Source organism: Sceloporus undulatus, chromosome 7, assembly GCF_019175285.1.
Source record: "Sceloporus undulatus isolate JIND9_A2432 ecotype Alabama chromosome 7, SceUnd_v1.1, whole genome shotgun sequence".
Classification (NCBI taxonomy): domain Eukaryota; kingdom Metazoa; phylum Chordata; class Lepidosauria; order Squamata; family Phrynosomatidae; genus Sceloporus; species Sceloporus undulatus.
In genome coordinates this window covers 43,651,155-43,668,060 of record NC_056528.1, presented here as the reverse complement: position 1 = coordinate 43,668,060, position 16,906 = coordinate 43,651,155, and the positions used below count along the sequence as shown (strand labels likewise).

Below are 16,906 nucleotides of genomic sequence, written 5' to 3'. Positions count from 1 at the left end.
GGGTGAGTAGCTGTGGGCATGTAGAGGGTTATGGTATTGTAACTGAATGCTTGAGCCAGTTCTGGCAAGAAATGGCTTTCTGTTCTGAGCTGTTGCAATAAACTATTTCTGGTTGATCTACGAAGCCTGGTTATTGAATTAGCTAGAGGCACGGCATCACAATGCAAATAGCACCAACTGCTGGTGATGGAAAGGTAAGCATTAGTTTCAATATATCAAACAGAAATGGGAAGAGGCATACCTGGTGAATGCTTGAGCTGGCATTTGCATCTGAACCCAGTCAAGTTCCCAAACCACAGATGAACAACAAAGGTAAGCATGCAAACGCATTCTTTCAGATCATGAACTTTTTTTTGGGGGGGGGGGGAAGAAATAGGATGGGTGACACCTGGCTTGATGGCAGTACATTCAAAAGGGATTTCGCGTTTTGGGGACCCACATGCTGAACATGGATCAGCAGTGTGGTGTGGCAGCTGAGAAAGCCAATAGGATTTTAGGCTGCATCATATGGAGTGTCTAGATCAAGGGCAGTAAAAGTATCACTCTAATTCTGCTTTGGTCAGACCTCGTCTGGAATATTGTGTCCAGTTCTGGCACCAAAATGAAAAAGGGATATTGACCACTAGGAGTGTGACAAAAATGGTGATAGGTCTGGAAACCATGCCTGATGAGGACAATATGACACATTAGCAAAAATGATCATACTGAAAAAAGTGCAAGGCAGTAGGAAAAAAGAGAGACCACATTACTGATTAAGGAAGCCATGGCTCCTGATCTTGATCACAGTATGTCAGTGTTGACTGGACAGCAAATAACAATGCAAGGACAAACCAAATGTATGTATGTGTGTGTGTGTGTGTGTGTGTATATATACACATTTCTGCACAGAAAATGTTGTAGTTGAGGAAAAGAATGACTATTTTCTCTTGCACAGTAGTCCAGAACCTCCCTTTGAGGTCTTTTCACTTGGAAAGGGGGACCTAGAGAGAACATATCCATCAAATCCGTGGATAGTCAGATTTGCATAAGTCAAAGCCGCAACTGCGGAGGGCCAACTGGATATGCAATACTATCCAAACATCTGGGTTCTCCAAGACAATACAGCCATAGTGGAAAAAAATAATTACTTCGTCGCAACACTATCAGCTCCAATACAACAGTCTATCAGTTCTCTGTCACTTGTTGAGAAAGGTGTGCTATTCAACAGTCCAGAGGCTTAAGTCGGAGTGTTGTGATTAAAAGGAGGCAGGTATGATGTCCTCTGTTCACCTGGAGTCACCTGGCTCACAGTGATGTTCTGTCATCCTGAACTGGCTGCCAGCTAACATTCCACACCCAGGTAGTGAGCGCAACCACAGAAAGGCTCTTACTGCTCCACCTTCAGTTTGGCAGGACAAGAATGCACTCACTAATCCCTCCGCTTCCTGGAAATACAGTATGAATGCTGTAAGGTGGGGTTGCCTTGAGAATTTTCTTTGCTGGTTTCTTCCTTCTTTTGACTCTTCGACTGCAATGTGGGGCCTGAAGATAAATGCCAGGAAAGCTGTGAAAACCCATGGCTGTTGCAGCATGGATTGTTCTTTCGCTCTTCGTTGATCTTTCCATTCAGCAAGGCAAGTCTCTGGTTTTTCAAGTTGGCAAGGAAAGCTTGGCTACGTCTTTGGGGCATTTTCTTTCTTACCTTCCTGGTCATGAGTAGCACCCATTAAATAGTAAATAATAGTGATGGTGATAATATAATACTGTACTGTAATACGGTCAGCCCTCTGTTTCCATGGATTACCATTTTATCTAAGGGACATCATTTGACTATGCCATTGTATTTCATGGGACTTGAACATCATGGATTTTGGTATTCATGGGTGGGTCCTGGAACCAAACCCCAGTGGATAACAAAGGCCCACTGTAGTAGTAGTAATAGTAGTAGTTGTTGTTGTTCTTGTTGTTATTTCAGTTTAAAAATAATTGCATTATTTATTCAATTGTTTTATGTTCATCATAATAATTCTGGCTAAGAGATGGATCACAACATTATATTGTTGCTGATCCCCACTGTCCCAGCAATGTGATAATTAATTAATTAATTAATTAAATTAATAATTAATAATAATAATAATAATAATAATTTGTTTTATTTATATACTGCTATTCCAAAGATCATAGTGGTGATGAATGCAACTATAATCTGAAGAGGCAGGTAAGCTTTAGATGTCACCCTTTTTGCTAATCAGAAAGTCCTGATGCTTTAACCCTCCAAGCCCTAGTACTACTACAGCACTAAAGGCAATGTTTTCAGTTTTTGTCATGAGTAATACGAACACCATACTGATAAATATATTCATGCTGACCAGCCAGCAAAGTCTGAATAGCTGATCTTTCAAAAGCTGGGAGATTTGCTGCACCAGGTGGCACTTAATATAAGGAAGGTCCCTTATTTGAAGGCCAGAAAGGTTTTTCCTTTTAAATAGATAAGAACAAGATGTCAAGAAATCCCATATTTTGATGGTGTGGGTCTTTCATACAGACAGAAACGTGTGCATCGTATCATTATGAACATGGACTGTATATTGATTTTACAGTGAAACACATGCCCAGGTTAACTGAAATTAATCCAACGGGGCCTCCACATTCACTGGGGTTAGGGGCTCAAGACCCCCATGAAAGTGGGAAAACCATAATAAACCCAGTATTTATTTAACCTGAGAGAACACCTCTCTAGGAATTTCTACATCCTCCCATGCAATTCTAAGGTCAGCATCTGCTGGAAGTTGATGTCCTCCAGCACAAGCTCTGATGGATGTTAACCACAGAGTCACATTGGAGGATCTAGAGATGCTGAAAAAGAATGTATTAAGCAAATCTGTGAATAATCAAATCCACAAAAGTCAAAGTGGCAAATATGGAGAGCCTACTGTACAGTGGGTCCTTGTTGTCTGCTGGGCTTTGGTTCCCCCCCATGAATAACAAAATCCGTGGATGCTCAAGTCTCATTAAATACAATAGCACGGTAACATCACGTTCCTTATATAAAAGGGAAAATCAAGATTTTCTATTTGGAATTTGTACTTTTAAAAAATATATTTTCAAGCAGTGGATGCTTGAACCCGTGGATAAAAAATCCATGGATAAGGAGGGCCAACTGTACTTTCATTTTTTATTTAGGCAGAACACTTTTTATTTAGGCAGACTTTTTAATAGCTACGTCCTGCATGTCATGAATTTTGAGCATTCCTTACTGCTATTTTGAAAACCTTGCAACACTAGCTGTAATTATTTTCTATCCACCAACTTCTAACCAGATAATTGGGAAGAACTGAGCCTCTGTGGGTAAAGAAACTCGTTCCCCTGTTCTCAATCTGGTTTCTTTTCTTCTTCATTATTTAAGGAACATGCCTTCTCCCACCACAGAATGTAACTTTAATCTCTGAAAACTTTTACTCCTTCTTGACGTGGATCCCAGCTTCAGACTCGACCAACAATACTCAGTATGAGGTGGAAAGGAGTAACGGGTACGTTGGTGCTTCCACCCAAGCTTTATTTCTGGAGATGAGGAACCTATAGACTCCAACTGTTGTTCAGTTCCAGCTGTCATTATTCATCATGAGCCCTGGCCATGTTGGTTGAGGCTTATGGGCAACGGAGTCCAACAAGTGATGGATAATGGAGTCCAACAGTGGAGTTCAACTGACAGATCACAGGTTCCTCAGAGTTTGTGTATCATGAGAGGGCAGGAAATTGTAGCTTCATGTGTTAATGAATGTATTTTCACTGCAAGGAATAGCAATAGCAAGTACATTTCTATACAGCTTATCAGTGCACTTAAGCACTCACTTAAGCAGTTTACAAAGTGTAAACTAATTGCCTCCAACAATCTGGGCACTCATTTTAGTGACTTCCTCGGAAGGATGCAAGCCTGAGTCGAGCTTGAGCCCTTTTGCTGGTATTGAACTCGCAACCTTATGGTTTGTGAGTGAGTGGCTGCAGTGCAGGCATTTAACCACTGCCATCACCAGGGCACCAGGGCAGGGAAAAGAACAGGTACTTGTGAAATCCTTTGCCTTGGAAGCTCTGATATTGCATAAGACAGCTGTTATATAGTTTGTATACTTGCATTGTGAGAGCCAGTGTGGTGTAGTAGTTTGAGTGTTGGACTAATGATACCCTGAACTACAGGGAACGATAGGTGGGCAGAGCTGAGTGGGTCTGGTAGATGTAATCTTGAGCAGTTATGCCTGCAGGGAGATATTAGCTGCATTTATTTATTTATACATGCATGCAAACCAGAAGAATTCCATGGTTCCAAGCAAACTCTTTAACACTGTAAGCTCATAACTGAAACATGTGTGTGTGTGTGTGTGTGTGTGTGTGTGTAGAGAGGGGATGAATTAGTACTCCAAGAAAGGCAAAATGCATCCACTAGTCCCACCTTAACTACAGTCCTCCTAAAAACTAATTAAATAATCACTCAAATAGGAGCCTTCATCACAGGGTTATATCTTCTGTTCCTAAATCACAGATCTTTTCTTGAGTGGGTCAAAGAGGCATCATGTAAAGGAAACAATGTGAAACAGGCCCAGAGGTGCCAACTTCATCTCTCAAAACTTACCAACAGTTTATTCAAATTCTATCAAGCCAGAGTGCGAGCGAAGGATGGATCCAGACTGTCTGAATGGGTGCGTTCAAAAGAGCTGCAATTGTACAAAGACAGTAAGTAAACCTATTTTGCAGACAATTTAAGAGAGGAACAGAGGCAAACCCTTAAGTGGACACCAGAATAAGCAAGGTGTAATAACATGATGCCTTGTACGGAGAAGGTAGATATGGAGCTTTTTGGACATCCAGGAAGATTCAGTGATTAGTGCTGAGAATTGGATTAGCCAAATTTTGTTCCTTGCTGGACCATTAAAATATTGCTAGGTAGCATCATCCAATCATTCTTTCTTCAGCCTGACCTACCTCTCTATGATGTTGTGCAACCAAAATGGAAAGGAAGAGAAATATGCACTGTATTTGATGCCTTGAGCTCACTGCAAAACGTAAGTCTGCAAAACTTACGCAGAGCAGTAGAAGACAGGAAATCTAGGAGATGTCTTCTTATCCACAAGGTTGTCATGAGTTGAGGTTGACTCGAGGGCAGTTAACAACAACATTCTTTTATGTATGAAATTTAGTTGTTAATGGATTTTCTGTCCACCAGGGATCCTAAAGTGGTGCTTAGTAAAATGTGTTAAATCATTCTTTAAAAAGAAATTCAAAACTATTTTAAAATCATGTTTAAAAACCAAAGGCTAAACAAAATATAATACCATTTTGATTGTCTAACAGAACCGTAACAAGAACAGGACAGGACATGAAAGGACAGGACAGGGCAGGATAGGATAGGACAGGACACGATAGGACAGGGCAGGACAGGATCCTAGAGATGGAGTTTCACTAGCAAAGTGATGCTACAGAAAAAGTTCTAAATCTGTGCACTCACAAAAAACAGAAATTATATAAAAACACCTTAAAAACCATTAGTTGGCTGGTAACAAAGACCAGCCTGTTGTAGTAGTTTGAGTGTTGGATTATGACTCTAAATACCAGGGTTTGAATTCCTGTTCAGCCAAGTAAAGCCACTGGGTGACCTTTTTCAGCTTCAGAGGAAGACAAAGGCAAACCCACTTAGAACAAATTCGGCCTAGAAAACCCCAGGATAGATTTGTCTTAGGGTTGCCATAAGTCAGAAGCAACAACAATAGCAAAGCCATTCTGCACTAACAAGCTGTTGAACACAGTAGGATGATAAAAACTCTTTTGTTGCTTTTCAAGCCACTGGGTATAAAATTACCAGAATAATTGACAAGAAACTTCTGTATCTCTTCACCTCTTTCTTTGTCACAGGTGTTGTTGGTCCCCTTAACCTGTTTCTGGTTGTAGCAGATGAGAATCTAACTGTGACATTCTCTTTGCCCCAAACTCCACTGAAAGAGAGCGACAGGAGAGTCATCATGTCCGTTCTGGAAGTCCTCATCATCCTTATTGAAGAAGGTGATGACAACACCAAGAAAGTAAGGGTGCATAAAGATAGCAATATAGCAATAGCAAGTATTTTTCTATACCGCTTATCAGTGAACTAGCACTCCTAATTGATTTACAATGTGTAAGCCGATTGCCCCCAACAAGCTGGGTACTCATTTTACTGACCTACGAAAGGATGGAAGGCTGAGTGGACCTTGGAGCCCCCCTCTAGGATCAAACACACAACGTTGTGGCTGTCGGACTGGCATGTAATCACTCTGCCATGAGGGCTCTTGGTGTAGATGTATTTGTGTGTATGAATGTGGTGAAAGATTGTGGTGAAAGAATGTGGTGAAAGATTGGTCTTTTTTTCTGTTTCAAAACTCACAAAACTTACCTTTTTGGACTACAGCTCCCAGATTTTTTCCACCCACTATTACATATTACCATATTACTCATGGATTTTACATGCAATCTAAGGATGTCCCTAGTGACTGTTTGCACCGCTGCTTTCTCTATGGTGTTGGTTTCTTGTTGTTTGCTGTTTCTAAATGCATGGGGCCATGTTAGCTTCTAATCCTTTATCCCCTTAAGATAACTGCCAAACTCAGAATGAACCACACATTTGAGAATATGAAACCAAATGCAAACTACTGCATCAAAGCTACAGTGATCAGCCAACCAGGCAAGGAGGCTATGCAGTGTATCAAGATGCCCAGGAGATCAGCAGGTAAGTGAAATGGGGGTGATAAGTGCTGTGGCTTGGTTTTATTATACTGAATTTGGTTTTTTAGAATTAATCCCATTGCTGCCTGTCTTATAACAAACTCAAGGTAGCATACAGGAACCATGAATATAGGTCTCTCTACATCTCCACTTGGAAGCGAAGTGGGGTCAGTACTGGTTAGTATTGGGATGGGAGACTGCCAATAGAGTGCCAGACAGTGTAGTTGTATTTCAGAGGAAGTAACTAGCAAAACTACCTGTTGAGTATTCCTTGCTTAAGAAAACCCAATGAAATTCATGGAATCGCCATAAGTCTACAGGTGATTTGAAGGCACACACAGAGACATATACACAGCAGAAATTTGGAACCTTTGGTTTCTCTGTGCAGGTTAAAGGTGACAGGAACTGGAATCCAGCAACACTTGAAAGACCACAGATTTCCCATCCCTGATAAAGTAATACACCTTGCTTTATAAAGAAGCAACAGCATACGACAAAAGTCTGCAATTGCCAATAGCAGAATATAATGCAGTTAACTGCAGAAAGATTTCTCTACACACACAACTATTTACTATTCATTGTTCTTAAACTTTTTCAGATAACTACCAGACCCCTTTTGTTATAGCATCCATCATTCTGTTCGGGTTCATCCTGTTCGGTGTGGTTGGAGGGATCTTCCTTAAGCACTACCTGTACCCACGCTCTTCAGAAATGGACTTCCCAAAATCATTGGTGAGTGAAATGGTGACTGTTTTTGTTCCACCTTATTTGTTGGAATACCTGGGATTATTTTATCCTGTTTGACAGCTGTATGTAATACATGTTGTATAGGGCCAGCCCTACCAGTGACAAAAGCAGACGATCTCCTCAGATGACACATGCTGGAAGATGGCAGCAATGTTTTGGAAAATATGTGCCAGGCTAACTTGCTGCCTACTGCCCTGGGCTACCTTGCCTCTTTAAGGTGTTGCAGAGCAATATTTCTGAACCTTTCTTCCTCCAAATTCTTTGAATTTCAACCCCCAGAAGCCATGACTATTGCCTGTGTTGAATAGGCCTTCTTGAAAGTTAAAGTCCAAAGTATTTGTGAGACCAATGTATGAAAGCCACTGTTGTAGAGAATGCGCTTTCATCCCTAGTGCTGAAGAATTGGCTTCTGCACATGGAATGGTAAAGGGGAAGAAAGACATCTTGCTCATTGTTTCAGGCAACAAAAAGTCCCAGGCCTATCTTTGTTTAGGCGACATTTCAGGGAGGTTGTATGGATTTCTTCCAAAGACACTAGTAGCATGTGCACACAACAGATTTAAACCAGTTTCAGTCCTTCCTGAGAAAATGCATACAGCAGAAGAAAATTGCAATGAAAAGTCTTGGGATTTGTTTTGGCGGGGAGAGGTGATTGACATTGGAGTCATGATTTGCTCATTGTCTACAGATGTTTCTGAAAGTGAATGGATCCACACTGAGATCTAGCCTTCACCTGGACAACGGTTCTGTCACTTCCCTCTCAATGTTGGTAGTATTGCCCTCCAGCAACAATGTACTGACAGAGCAGGAAAGATGCCAGATCCAGATGGATACAGGTGGGTGCAGTGCCTGGGTTTACTGTGCCCATGGTTTCCATCAAGGCAGCATGGGAAATGAGGACTGTTCTCTGTTGTCAGCTGCTGTTGCAGAATCCTTCTCCTCAGGAGAGTTGCTGGGAGATGAATATCCAGCACAATGGAACTACAGAACTGCCTGGGAACTCTTCAAATCTTCTGAACCTCCATCTCCTGTAACAGCAGGACCTCCTCTTAATGGATTGTGGACAGCTTCCTGGGAAATGAAATGTCAAATCAACAACAAAAGCAGACAGATGAGGTGGCCACCTTTATGCAGGACTGATATTCCTCTTGATTCCTTGAAACTCCAGTCTGATCCGGATATACAAAATTTCACATATATTCCAAGTAGTTATGTTACAGTGGAAGACAGTGGTGCCTACCAAGAGGTCCCCATCCAACAGGCCACTGAGTCCCAGGCCTATCAAGAACAGAGTGATTTGTCCAAAGATAGAAAGCTTCCTGACAGCTCCCACCTGGAAGAAAGCATTAGAAATGGAATCAGTTTCTCTGGCTATGAATTTCGGCAGCCCATCATTCCCTGTGAATTATAGTTCCAAAGTAATTAATAATTACTTTATTTCAAGGTAAAGTTAGGCCCCAAACAGACAGGCCAAAATAAAGCTGTTTCAGGTCACTTTGAGGTATGCTGTTTAAATGATGCAGGCATCCTAAAAGTCCGGAAGCTGGCTTTGGCACGGCTTCCGGACTCTTAGGACGCATGCATAATTTAAACAGCATACCTCAAAGTGACCCGAAGCAGCTTTATTTTGGCGTATCTGTATGGGTCCTTAGCCACTTTTGAAAAGGCTGCTTTTCGGTGAAATTTGTGTCAAAAGAAATACTGCTGGTACAGTAGATGCACAGACCTATCACAAAGTGGCGCAGTGCTAAATAAAATTGCTCTGAGCAAGTCATTTGCAGACATAGGGGTTATTCAGATTCAGATTTGCATCATCGATTCCATCTCTATTTGAATGATTGCACATGTGAGCAACTGGACTTGCAGAGATGTGGATCAATGCGGTTCCATAGTGTGAATAACAAATCCAGAATGCATGAGCGAGATGATTCACATCATCACAGTAAAAAAACCCGACATCTGAATAACCCCTTATGGAAAGCCAGCTTTGAAGAGAGGGGTCTTTCTGGCTTAAATAATTTGTACCAAAGGAGAGGGGTGTAAACTAAGTGGGAGGGAGTTTCATGGCTGTTGAGCCACTACTCAATAGACGGTATCTTTTGTGTTTGTCAGACTAAGTGATCTTATTGCTAGGCACATGAGCATAACCTCTAAAAATGCAGGCAAAATTATACAACTAGGAAAAATCCTTTAGATAACCTGTTCCTAAACTAGGGTTAAAGGCTAACATGCAAACATACTGTCTCTCACCCAGGCGGACTCTATGCAAAATTCAAAGAGCAGATGCAAGAAATGTTGCTCAGATCAGCCTTTCTCAGCCTGGTACTGTCCAGATGTCCAGTAAGCCCAAGGATGTATACACGGCTCTCCTGCTGCCTACTTGTATCCTCTTTAAAACCTTGTGAGATAGGTAAAGCTATGAAAGACTTTCATGGCTCAAGAGGGACCTTCTATCAGACTTCTTCCTGTGCTCTTGGCTGCTTCTTTGATATCCCCTTTCTAGAAAAATTGCTTTTTTGAACTCTAACTCCCAGAATCCCTCAGCCAGCATGACCATGGATACTATCTTGTGGCCGAAAGATTCTGAGCTGTAGTCAAAAAAGTAACTTTTTCGGGCTCTGGCCTGTTTTGCCTTGTGGCAAACAGATTAGTCGGATGCCACTAAGAATTTTTCATCTGACAGCACCTGACATCTAGCAAAGAGGAGCAAATTGAAAAGACAGAACAGGAATAGAGGTTGTTAAGTAAGCCTCTGAAAGCAATGATGGACATTGTAGGCCAAGATGGATGAGTGTTCAGTTTCATCCATCTCTCCTCCATCCCTCTGATGGGGAAGAGAATGCTGCAGAAGGGAAATGAATCTGTCATCTGTGAAGGTGACAAATGAACTTCTAAGCGGATGAGGTGACTTCTTCGGAAAGATGCAGGTGAACTGACTGCTCACTATTCTGCAACCAGAAGTGCCAGATAATAGTATCTCAGCTTTGGCATGCTATCACCATGAAGTGCATCATAAAATGTAAAGAATTATTATTAGTATTATTAGGTACAACTCCTGGAACTCCGCTGGTGATGCTGGCTGCTGAATTTTGGGAGTTGCATCCCCAGAAAATAACTTCCCATTTTCTGAAGCGGATGTTGGCAGGTGAACTTTGTGGGATTGAATATAGTACAGAGGATGGCCACAAGCAAGTGGGCTGTCAGCATTTCAGCATGTCTCTGCAGAGTGCAGTCAGTCATACATTTTCAAATCTTATTGGGGGCAATATGAAGGAATAGCTGGGCTGAACCCTGCAATAAGATTGTTTTCTCATTCAGTATATAAAAGCTGATGGGGTTGGTAGCGCAATGTATTGTTTACAAGTTCTGTTTATTTTTTTAAACAAAACAATGATCATGCTTTAATTTAATTATTTAAATTAATTATGTTTCAAAGTTACTTTTTGGACTACAGCTCTCAGGCTTTACCAATGAGCATGGCTGTGATGGCTGGGGGATTCTGGGCGTTGTTCAAAAAAGTAAAAATGTTCAAGCTCTGTACCGTAAATTGATAGCATAGCAAACCAGCATTCTCATACTTACCCACTCAGATTGAAATAATTTCAACATATTGCATGGCATGGCTCCTTTCGTTGGCTCAAACACAGAAGACAGCTGGATCGGTAGTTTGTGCCTACAGTAATTAGTTTGTGCCTACAGGTGTGTGTGTGTGCATGCATGCCACAGAAAGTGTCCTCCGAATACATTTGAAGCATCAAGATAATTTTTGGAGTCCAAACAAGCTGTGTGTTAAGATTTTCCTCTGTAGTGTTCAGAAGTAACAGTCAGGGAGTTGCCACTGCTGTCCCCTGGCATGTGCCACCTGAGCTGGTCCTCTCACTCTGCCTAATCCTGAGGTGGTCACCTCACTTAGGCCTGTTTTAGCAGAGTGAATCTGGGACTATCTGATAGGCATGTCTCATAGCTTTTTGTCTTGGGCACCCATAAGTATGATTTGACACCCTTTCGCCTTCTATTATCTCTTTGACCTCAGCAAAGGTTTAGCAGGAAATAAAGTGAAATCTATCACCAAAGCAGAGGTGTTTCCTGCTCAGTAGTTGTTGGTGGGGCTTTTCATGGGAAAAGTGGGTGGCAATCTTTGCAGAGAAATAACCTCTCAAAAGGAAATGCCAATTTGGATTTTATACACCAAAAGATTCCCATCTTTTGACCGTCAGTTCCATTCAGCCCGACCAAACTCATTATGCCCTTCAATGAGGGCTTGACGTCATGACACTTCATTTCCCCTCCAGAATCTGTGGGCCAAAACAAACAGTGAAGTGCTCTCTGTGATCCAGTCCAAACATTTGTTAAGCACTCCCTGTTCAAGCAACGATAGAATGGGAGCATAAAGGGATAATGGTGCATGGGGATGACAGGCCCATAATCTGCACTTGCCTGTCTTGTCATTGTGATGGATGGGTGGCTTGGGTGATGAGAGTCACTTGCAAGATGATGATAACATATTGATCTTGAAGAGATAGATGGGTAGAAAGAGTATATAAGAGGGCTGTTTCTGCCTAAGCAATCTCAGGCCCCAGAAAGATTCTGATAGTTGGCCAAGCTGCAAAAAAGGGGAAAGAGTACCAATGGAAATGCATTCCAAGATATTGTGTGCCATTGTAGCCCTTTCAGCAGCCTGCTGCTTGGATGCCTATCCAGTTCATCCAGACATTGATGGCATGCAAGGTAAGAACCACCATTGATTATGATGTAGGGCAGACATTTGTGAGCCTTTGTGAGACAGCTGTCCATTTACCCCTTACTATGAATATCTTCTTAAAAGGTAATGACTGCATGTCTTTATGTAATTTCTTGAGTGATTGGCTAGAGGACTATCTGCTTTCCTCTGCATGGCACAACCCCCTTCATCCCCAGACAACATGGACATTTATAGCTTGTTGGGAATGATGGTGGGGTGGGCAACTGTGGAGGGGTCAGGGACCATTATTCACCCCACACCTCTCACGGGACTTCCACAGTGTAACTGGATTTGACATTCAGTCACTTCCACATTTTTGTTATTGTTGTTCGAGTTTGGTCAATTTCTTTTGAGGATGTCATTGTACTGTGCATCTTGGGGGGTTGTGGGAGGAAAATTGCTATGATTTGTAGTGGTCTGGGGCTATTATTGTTTGAAAATATCACTATTTTCTTAATTTGGGGTTGGGGAGTCTGCAAAGAAGGACCTTGTGTCCCTGACCCTGATTTATGGAGTGCACCATTTTGGGATAGACTCAAAATTTCCCTCGGACACCTCTTGGCAAAGAAAAATAGGTGTTTTTGTTTTTTTTAGGATTTAAAAAAAATCTCATGTTATAATGATGGCATTGAGTTATCCCTCAGTTTTTTTCCAACAGCTTGCAACATGTATTTTGTGCATTTTGGTTGTTCCAATAAATAATATTTTGGATGCTATTGTATTTTGTTCATGTTGTTGTCATTGTGCACCATATTTATTTATTTAGAGTATTTATACCCCACTCTTCCACCATAAAGGCTCCCAGAGAGGCTTATAGATTGTTAATTAGAAAGATCCCCGCCCTCAAGATTACAATCTAAGAAAAACATGACACAAAATGAGAAGGAAATGGAAGTAAGGGAGAGGATCAGGTGCAGCAGATACTGCCAATTCTTCTCTCAATCCCAGGCCAGGATGGTAGCAGTTAAGATGGAGAGAGGGCCTTTCATTTTCATCAAAGGTTCCAACTTGTGGCAACTGTAAGATGGAACCTATCACCAGATTTTCTGGGGTTGAGAGTGGGTGACTTGCCCAAGGTCATGTTAGTCTGTAGAATCAGTATGTAGAGAGATCTTGTAGCACCTCTGAGACTCACTGAAAGAAAGAAGTTGGGAGCATGAGCTATCATAACCTAAAGTCGGCTTCCTCAGATGCATATGGTGAAGTAGACTTTACCAAATGCATCGGAGGAAGTAGACTTTAGTCTACGAAAGCTCATGCTGCCAACTTCTTTCAGTTACGGTAGTCTCAAAGGTGCTACAAGGTCTCTTTACATACTGGCTCATTTGTGTACCAGTCTGTTTCTTGCATGGGACATACATGCTTCATTCCTCATGTTTTGTTCAGATTTGATGCCTACAGATTTTAACCTGGTAGACAACACAGTGGGATTCATACCTGATGATGCCCCTTCTACTGGAGTTCATCAGTCCCGGAATCTGAATTCAGCACCCTCTGCCTTTGAGGAAGGAATTAATCAGATCCAGAAAAGTGGTCGGTGGAATGGTTAGTGCAACTACAGCGTGTTGAATTTTCTCCTACCCATGTATTAATGTCTCTGGTTAGTTCTGCAGTTAGCTCATCCGCATTTGCAATTGCAAGTGACCAAGCAGCAGGTCAAGAGAGCAAACCCAGGCTCTCTCTTTCTCACCCTCTGCTTTTGTGTTTGTTGTGAAGGTTTTTCCAGATGTGTTTTTATCATTGCAGGAGGCAAGGAGTCATTTCAGGATGATGTTCCTGATAATCTGGTGAGTGTTCAAGGCATATATGCCTTCTTTCATTGGGGAAAAATAGGACGGTCTTATGTGTAACACCCTTACTAAATCCTAAACCACTGTGTGTGTTACACCTCTACACACACACACCTACCTTAGCAATTTTTTTCAATTTTGTATAGCTCTATTAAGGATAGTGATGAGTACCATCAGGACAGGATGGTTTTTTGGGGAGGGCTTGGGGCCTCACACATAGAACGAGGTGAAGGACCCCAAACACAGCAATGCTGGCTGACCACAAGTAGGGAAGTAATATGCATTGCTATCTAAAGAGTGCTGCTCCCTTGTAAGATTGTTAAATCCTTAATTTTAATTTTAGTATATTAAAATTACTAAGCAGCACATTTCCTTAGCTTTAGAGCAGCTTTCCCCAGCCTGGCAGCCTTCAGATCTGTTAGCTGCTTCAGCTTCCATCAGCCCCTGGCAGCACAGGCAATCAATAGGCACGATGCTAAGAGTTATAATATTGGGATACCAACATCTGCCAGCCATACCTGGAGCAGCAGGCATACTTGGTAGGTACAAGGCAGGCCAAGTGGCACATGATTATATACTCCAGCACCCGACTGTTGCCTCCCATTAACTTCATCAGTCTGTCTTGCTCATTGGGGACATTACAGGAAAACCTGTAAACATCACAGCAAAATTTTCTAGGTTGAAGATATCAAGACCATCCTCTGGAAGCTGGCAGCAGCAGACAAGCTCCGAAGCCAAACTTTTGTCAAAGCAGACCGATCTCCTCAGAAGCCAAGTAAGAGAGGTGAGACATTTCTGGACCTTGCATCCTTATCACTAAGAGCTCATTTTACACATTCTGAAGATGGTAGAATTCTGGCTTGTACAGCAGGTGGACAGTTTTGTTTTCTTTAACTGCAGTCTCAGCAGTCAGTCTTGGCTTGAAAAGGCAGCCTTGTGTTGGTTCTTGCCAAACTGCCAAGTACTATTACTTCTTTCTCTTCCAGACTTCCAGACATGCCTTCCAGAGGTTTTGTTATAACCACAATCATGGGCCATGATGAATGGGGATGATAAGAATTGTAATCCAAAATATCTTAAGGGTATCACAATGAGGACGTTATTCTTCTATTCTGACAAAAGTCTGCCAATTGGTAGTATTTTGGTTACAGGTCCTTTCAGTTAAGGGATCACCATTCTTTGTTTGCTAAAAGTTCCAGAATCAATCATCCTTGTTTCTTGATAGGACTACAAAGATGTCCCAGACAAAAATGCTTTGTCTGGAGGATCACTGAAAATATGGGCCACATGGGCAAATCATTTCAGCTGATCTAAGGCAAACATATATGCTTCTCCAAAATAGCAAAATATTGTTTTGTTCACCCAAATTTTTCTGAGGATGGGATGCTTAATGGTAGACCACATGTTTGGTATGCAGGAACTCCATGACATCAACTCCTTTTCAAAAAGACAAGGCAACATATGGTTGGAAAATAGCTTCTTCTGCCTGAAAACTTGGAAAGGGGCTGCTGTTTAAGGAATTTTCACATCGACAAAAAGAAGGGAGCATAGCAGGATGCTTCCATCAATATTGTGCTATAATGCTATGATTATCACATGATGTTATGCGACGTCGCAATTATCCCATGATTATCCCATGAATAAAGAGGAATTCTAGTACCGCAGTCACTATAACTGTTTATAGTCAATAAACAAGTCTGCAGATTCTCTCTTGACTTTAACTTCTTTCCCACTTTTCTCCTTTTTTGCAGCTTGTTTTTGGAAGTACTGTGTCACCAACTAAGCGCAAGGAACTGCTTGGCCTTTTCTCTGTATCAGTCTCTGCTTCTTCAGATCTCCCTTAGAGAACTTCTTTGGGCCCAGCCTGTCCAAAATGTGGAATGTCTGCTCACAGCCACACTTCACTGCCGCACTTCATCTCAAATAAACCATGGCCATATCATTATATTAAAGAACTCTATACTGCATTGCATTGTCAGATTGCACTGATGGCACCTTGAAGTGGAGTTGAGAGAACATTCATAACGTAGACATAATAAATATGCTGTAACGCAGATATTGGCTCTGTCCATGTCATAACAGACAGAATGAGAAAGAGAGTAAGGTTTTGTTTAGTTACATTTATATCTCATTTCCCTCCATATTTCACATTTTCTCTTCCCTATGAGATAGATCAAACTGGAAGCGATAGGCCCAAGATCACCCAGTAAGTTTCTAGCTCAGTGGAAACCTGGATGTAGACCTCTCAAGTCCAGCACTCTAACCTGAAAACCACACCAGCTCTCAACAGCGGCTCCTGATTTTCGAAATCTGTCAGGGCATAGAATAAACTTGCCAAAGTTGAGACTTCAGGAGCAGGGGAATTAAACTAGCCCTTTAATTGACATACAATGAGATCACACAATGGAAGCATCCTTGAAATTAAAACAGAAAAGGTATCAGTTATTGAATCCCCCCTCTGCCCCTTTGTTTTGAGGGGACCTTGAGCAAGACGTCCATTATGGGTCCTCACCTTCTCATCATGATCTCTTCTGCTGCTGTGAATTTATGACCCTGCATGAAGCTGAAGAAGCTGGGGAGGCATGCAGAAGGCAAGTGGAAGGCACTGATCCATCTCTTCACTCTTATTCTGGCTCGCATGCTCAGTGCTGACAAGTGAACCAACAGCGACAGCAAAGAGTCACAGAAACAACACTCTGGAACAAGGTAGTGCCACTGCATCCCCACCGCCTGCTACAGTGACATGTTCCTCCTCAGCAGATGCCCAACTGTGCCTCCTTTATCAAAAGTCACCCTGTTTTCTTTCTGTTACCAAACTTGAGGCAAAACAACAGAAGCAAAATGCAGCAAGAAGAGAGCTGTTTCGGTTTACCTGTTATTTAGCAATATCGATGCATAGCAT

The 16,906-nt window shown here is 41.8% G+C and overlaps 1 protein-coding gene across 1 annotated transcript; it reads left to right on the top strand.

Moving 5' to 3' along the window:
* The first annotated feature begins 224 nt into the window (after positions 1-224).
* LOC121936922 (interferon alpha/beta receptor 1-like) lies at positions 225-16,010 on the top strand. The gene is made up of 11 exons (XM_042479631.1): positions 225-312; positions 3,386-3,509; positions 4,517-4,707; positions 5,884-6,050; positions 6,595-6,730; positions 7,325-7,458; positions 8,162-8,309; positions 13,601-13,759; positions 13,961-14,001; positions 14,683-14,788; positions 15,756-16,010. Exons 1-11 carry the CDS (start codon positions 249-251, stop codon positions 15,785-15,787), a joined length of 1,302 nt encoding a protein of 433 aa, XP_042335565.1. The 5' UTR covers positions 225-248; the 3' UTR covers positions 15,788-16,010.
* The last annotated feature ends 896 nt before the right edge of the window (positions 16,011-16,906 follow it).

Excerpts from the sequence above, each read along its gene's own strand:
- LOC121936922 (XM_042479631.1), top strand. The coding sequence starts at position 249 with ATGCTTGAGCTGGCATTTGCATCTGAACCCAGTCAAGTTCCCAAACCA. Across the intron at positions 3,510-4,516 it reads GAGGTGGAAAGGAGTAACGG|ATCTTTTCTTGAGTGGGTCA; the intron begins GTACGTTGGTGC and ends CCTAAATCACAG. Across the intron at positions 14,002-14,682 it reads ATGATGTTCCTGATAATCTG|GTTGAAGATATCAAGACCAT; the intron begins GTGAGTGTTCAA and ends AAAATTTTCTAG.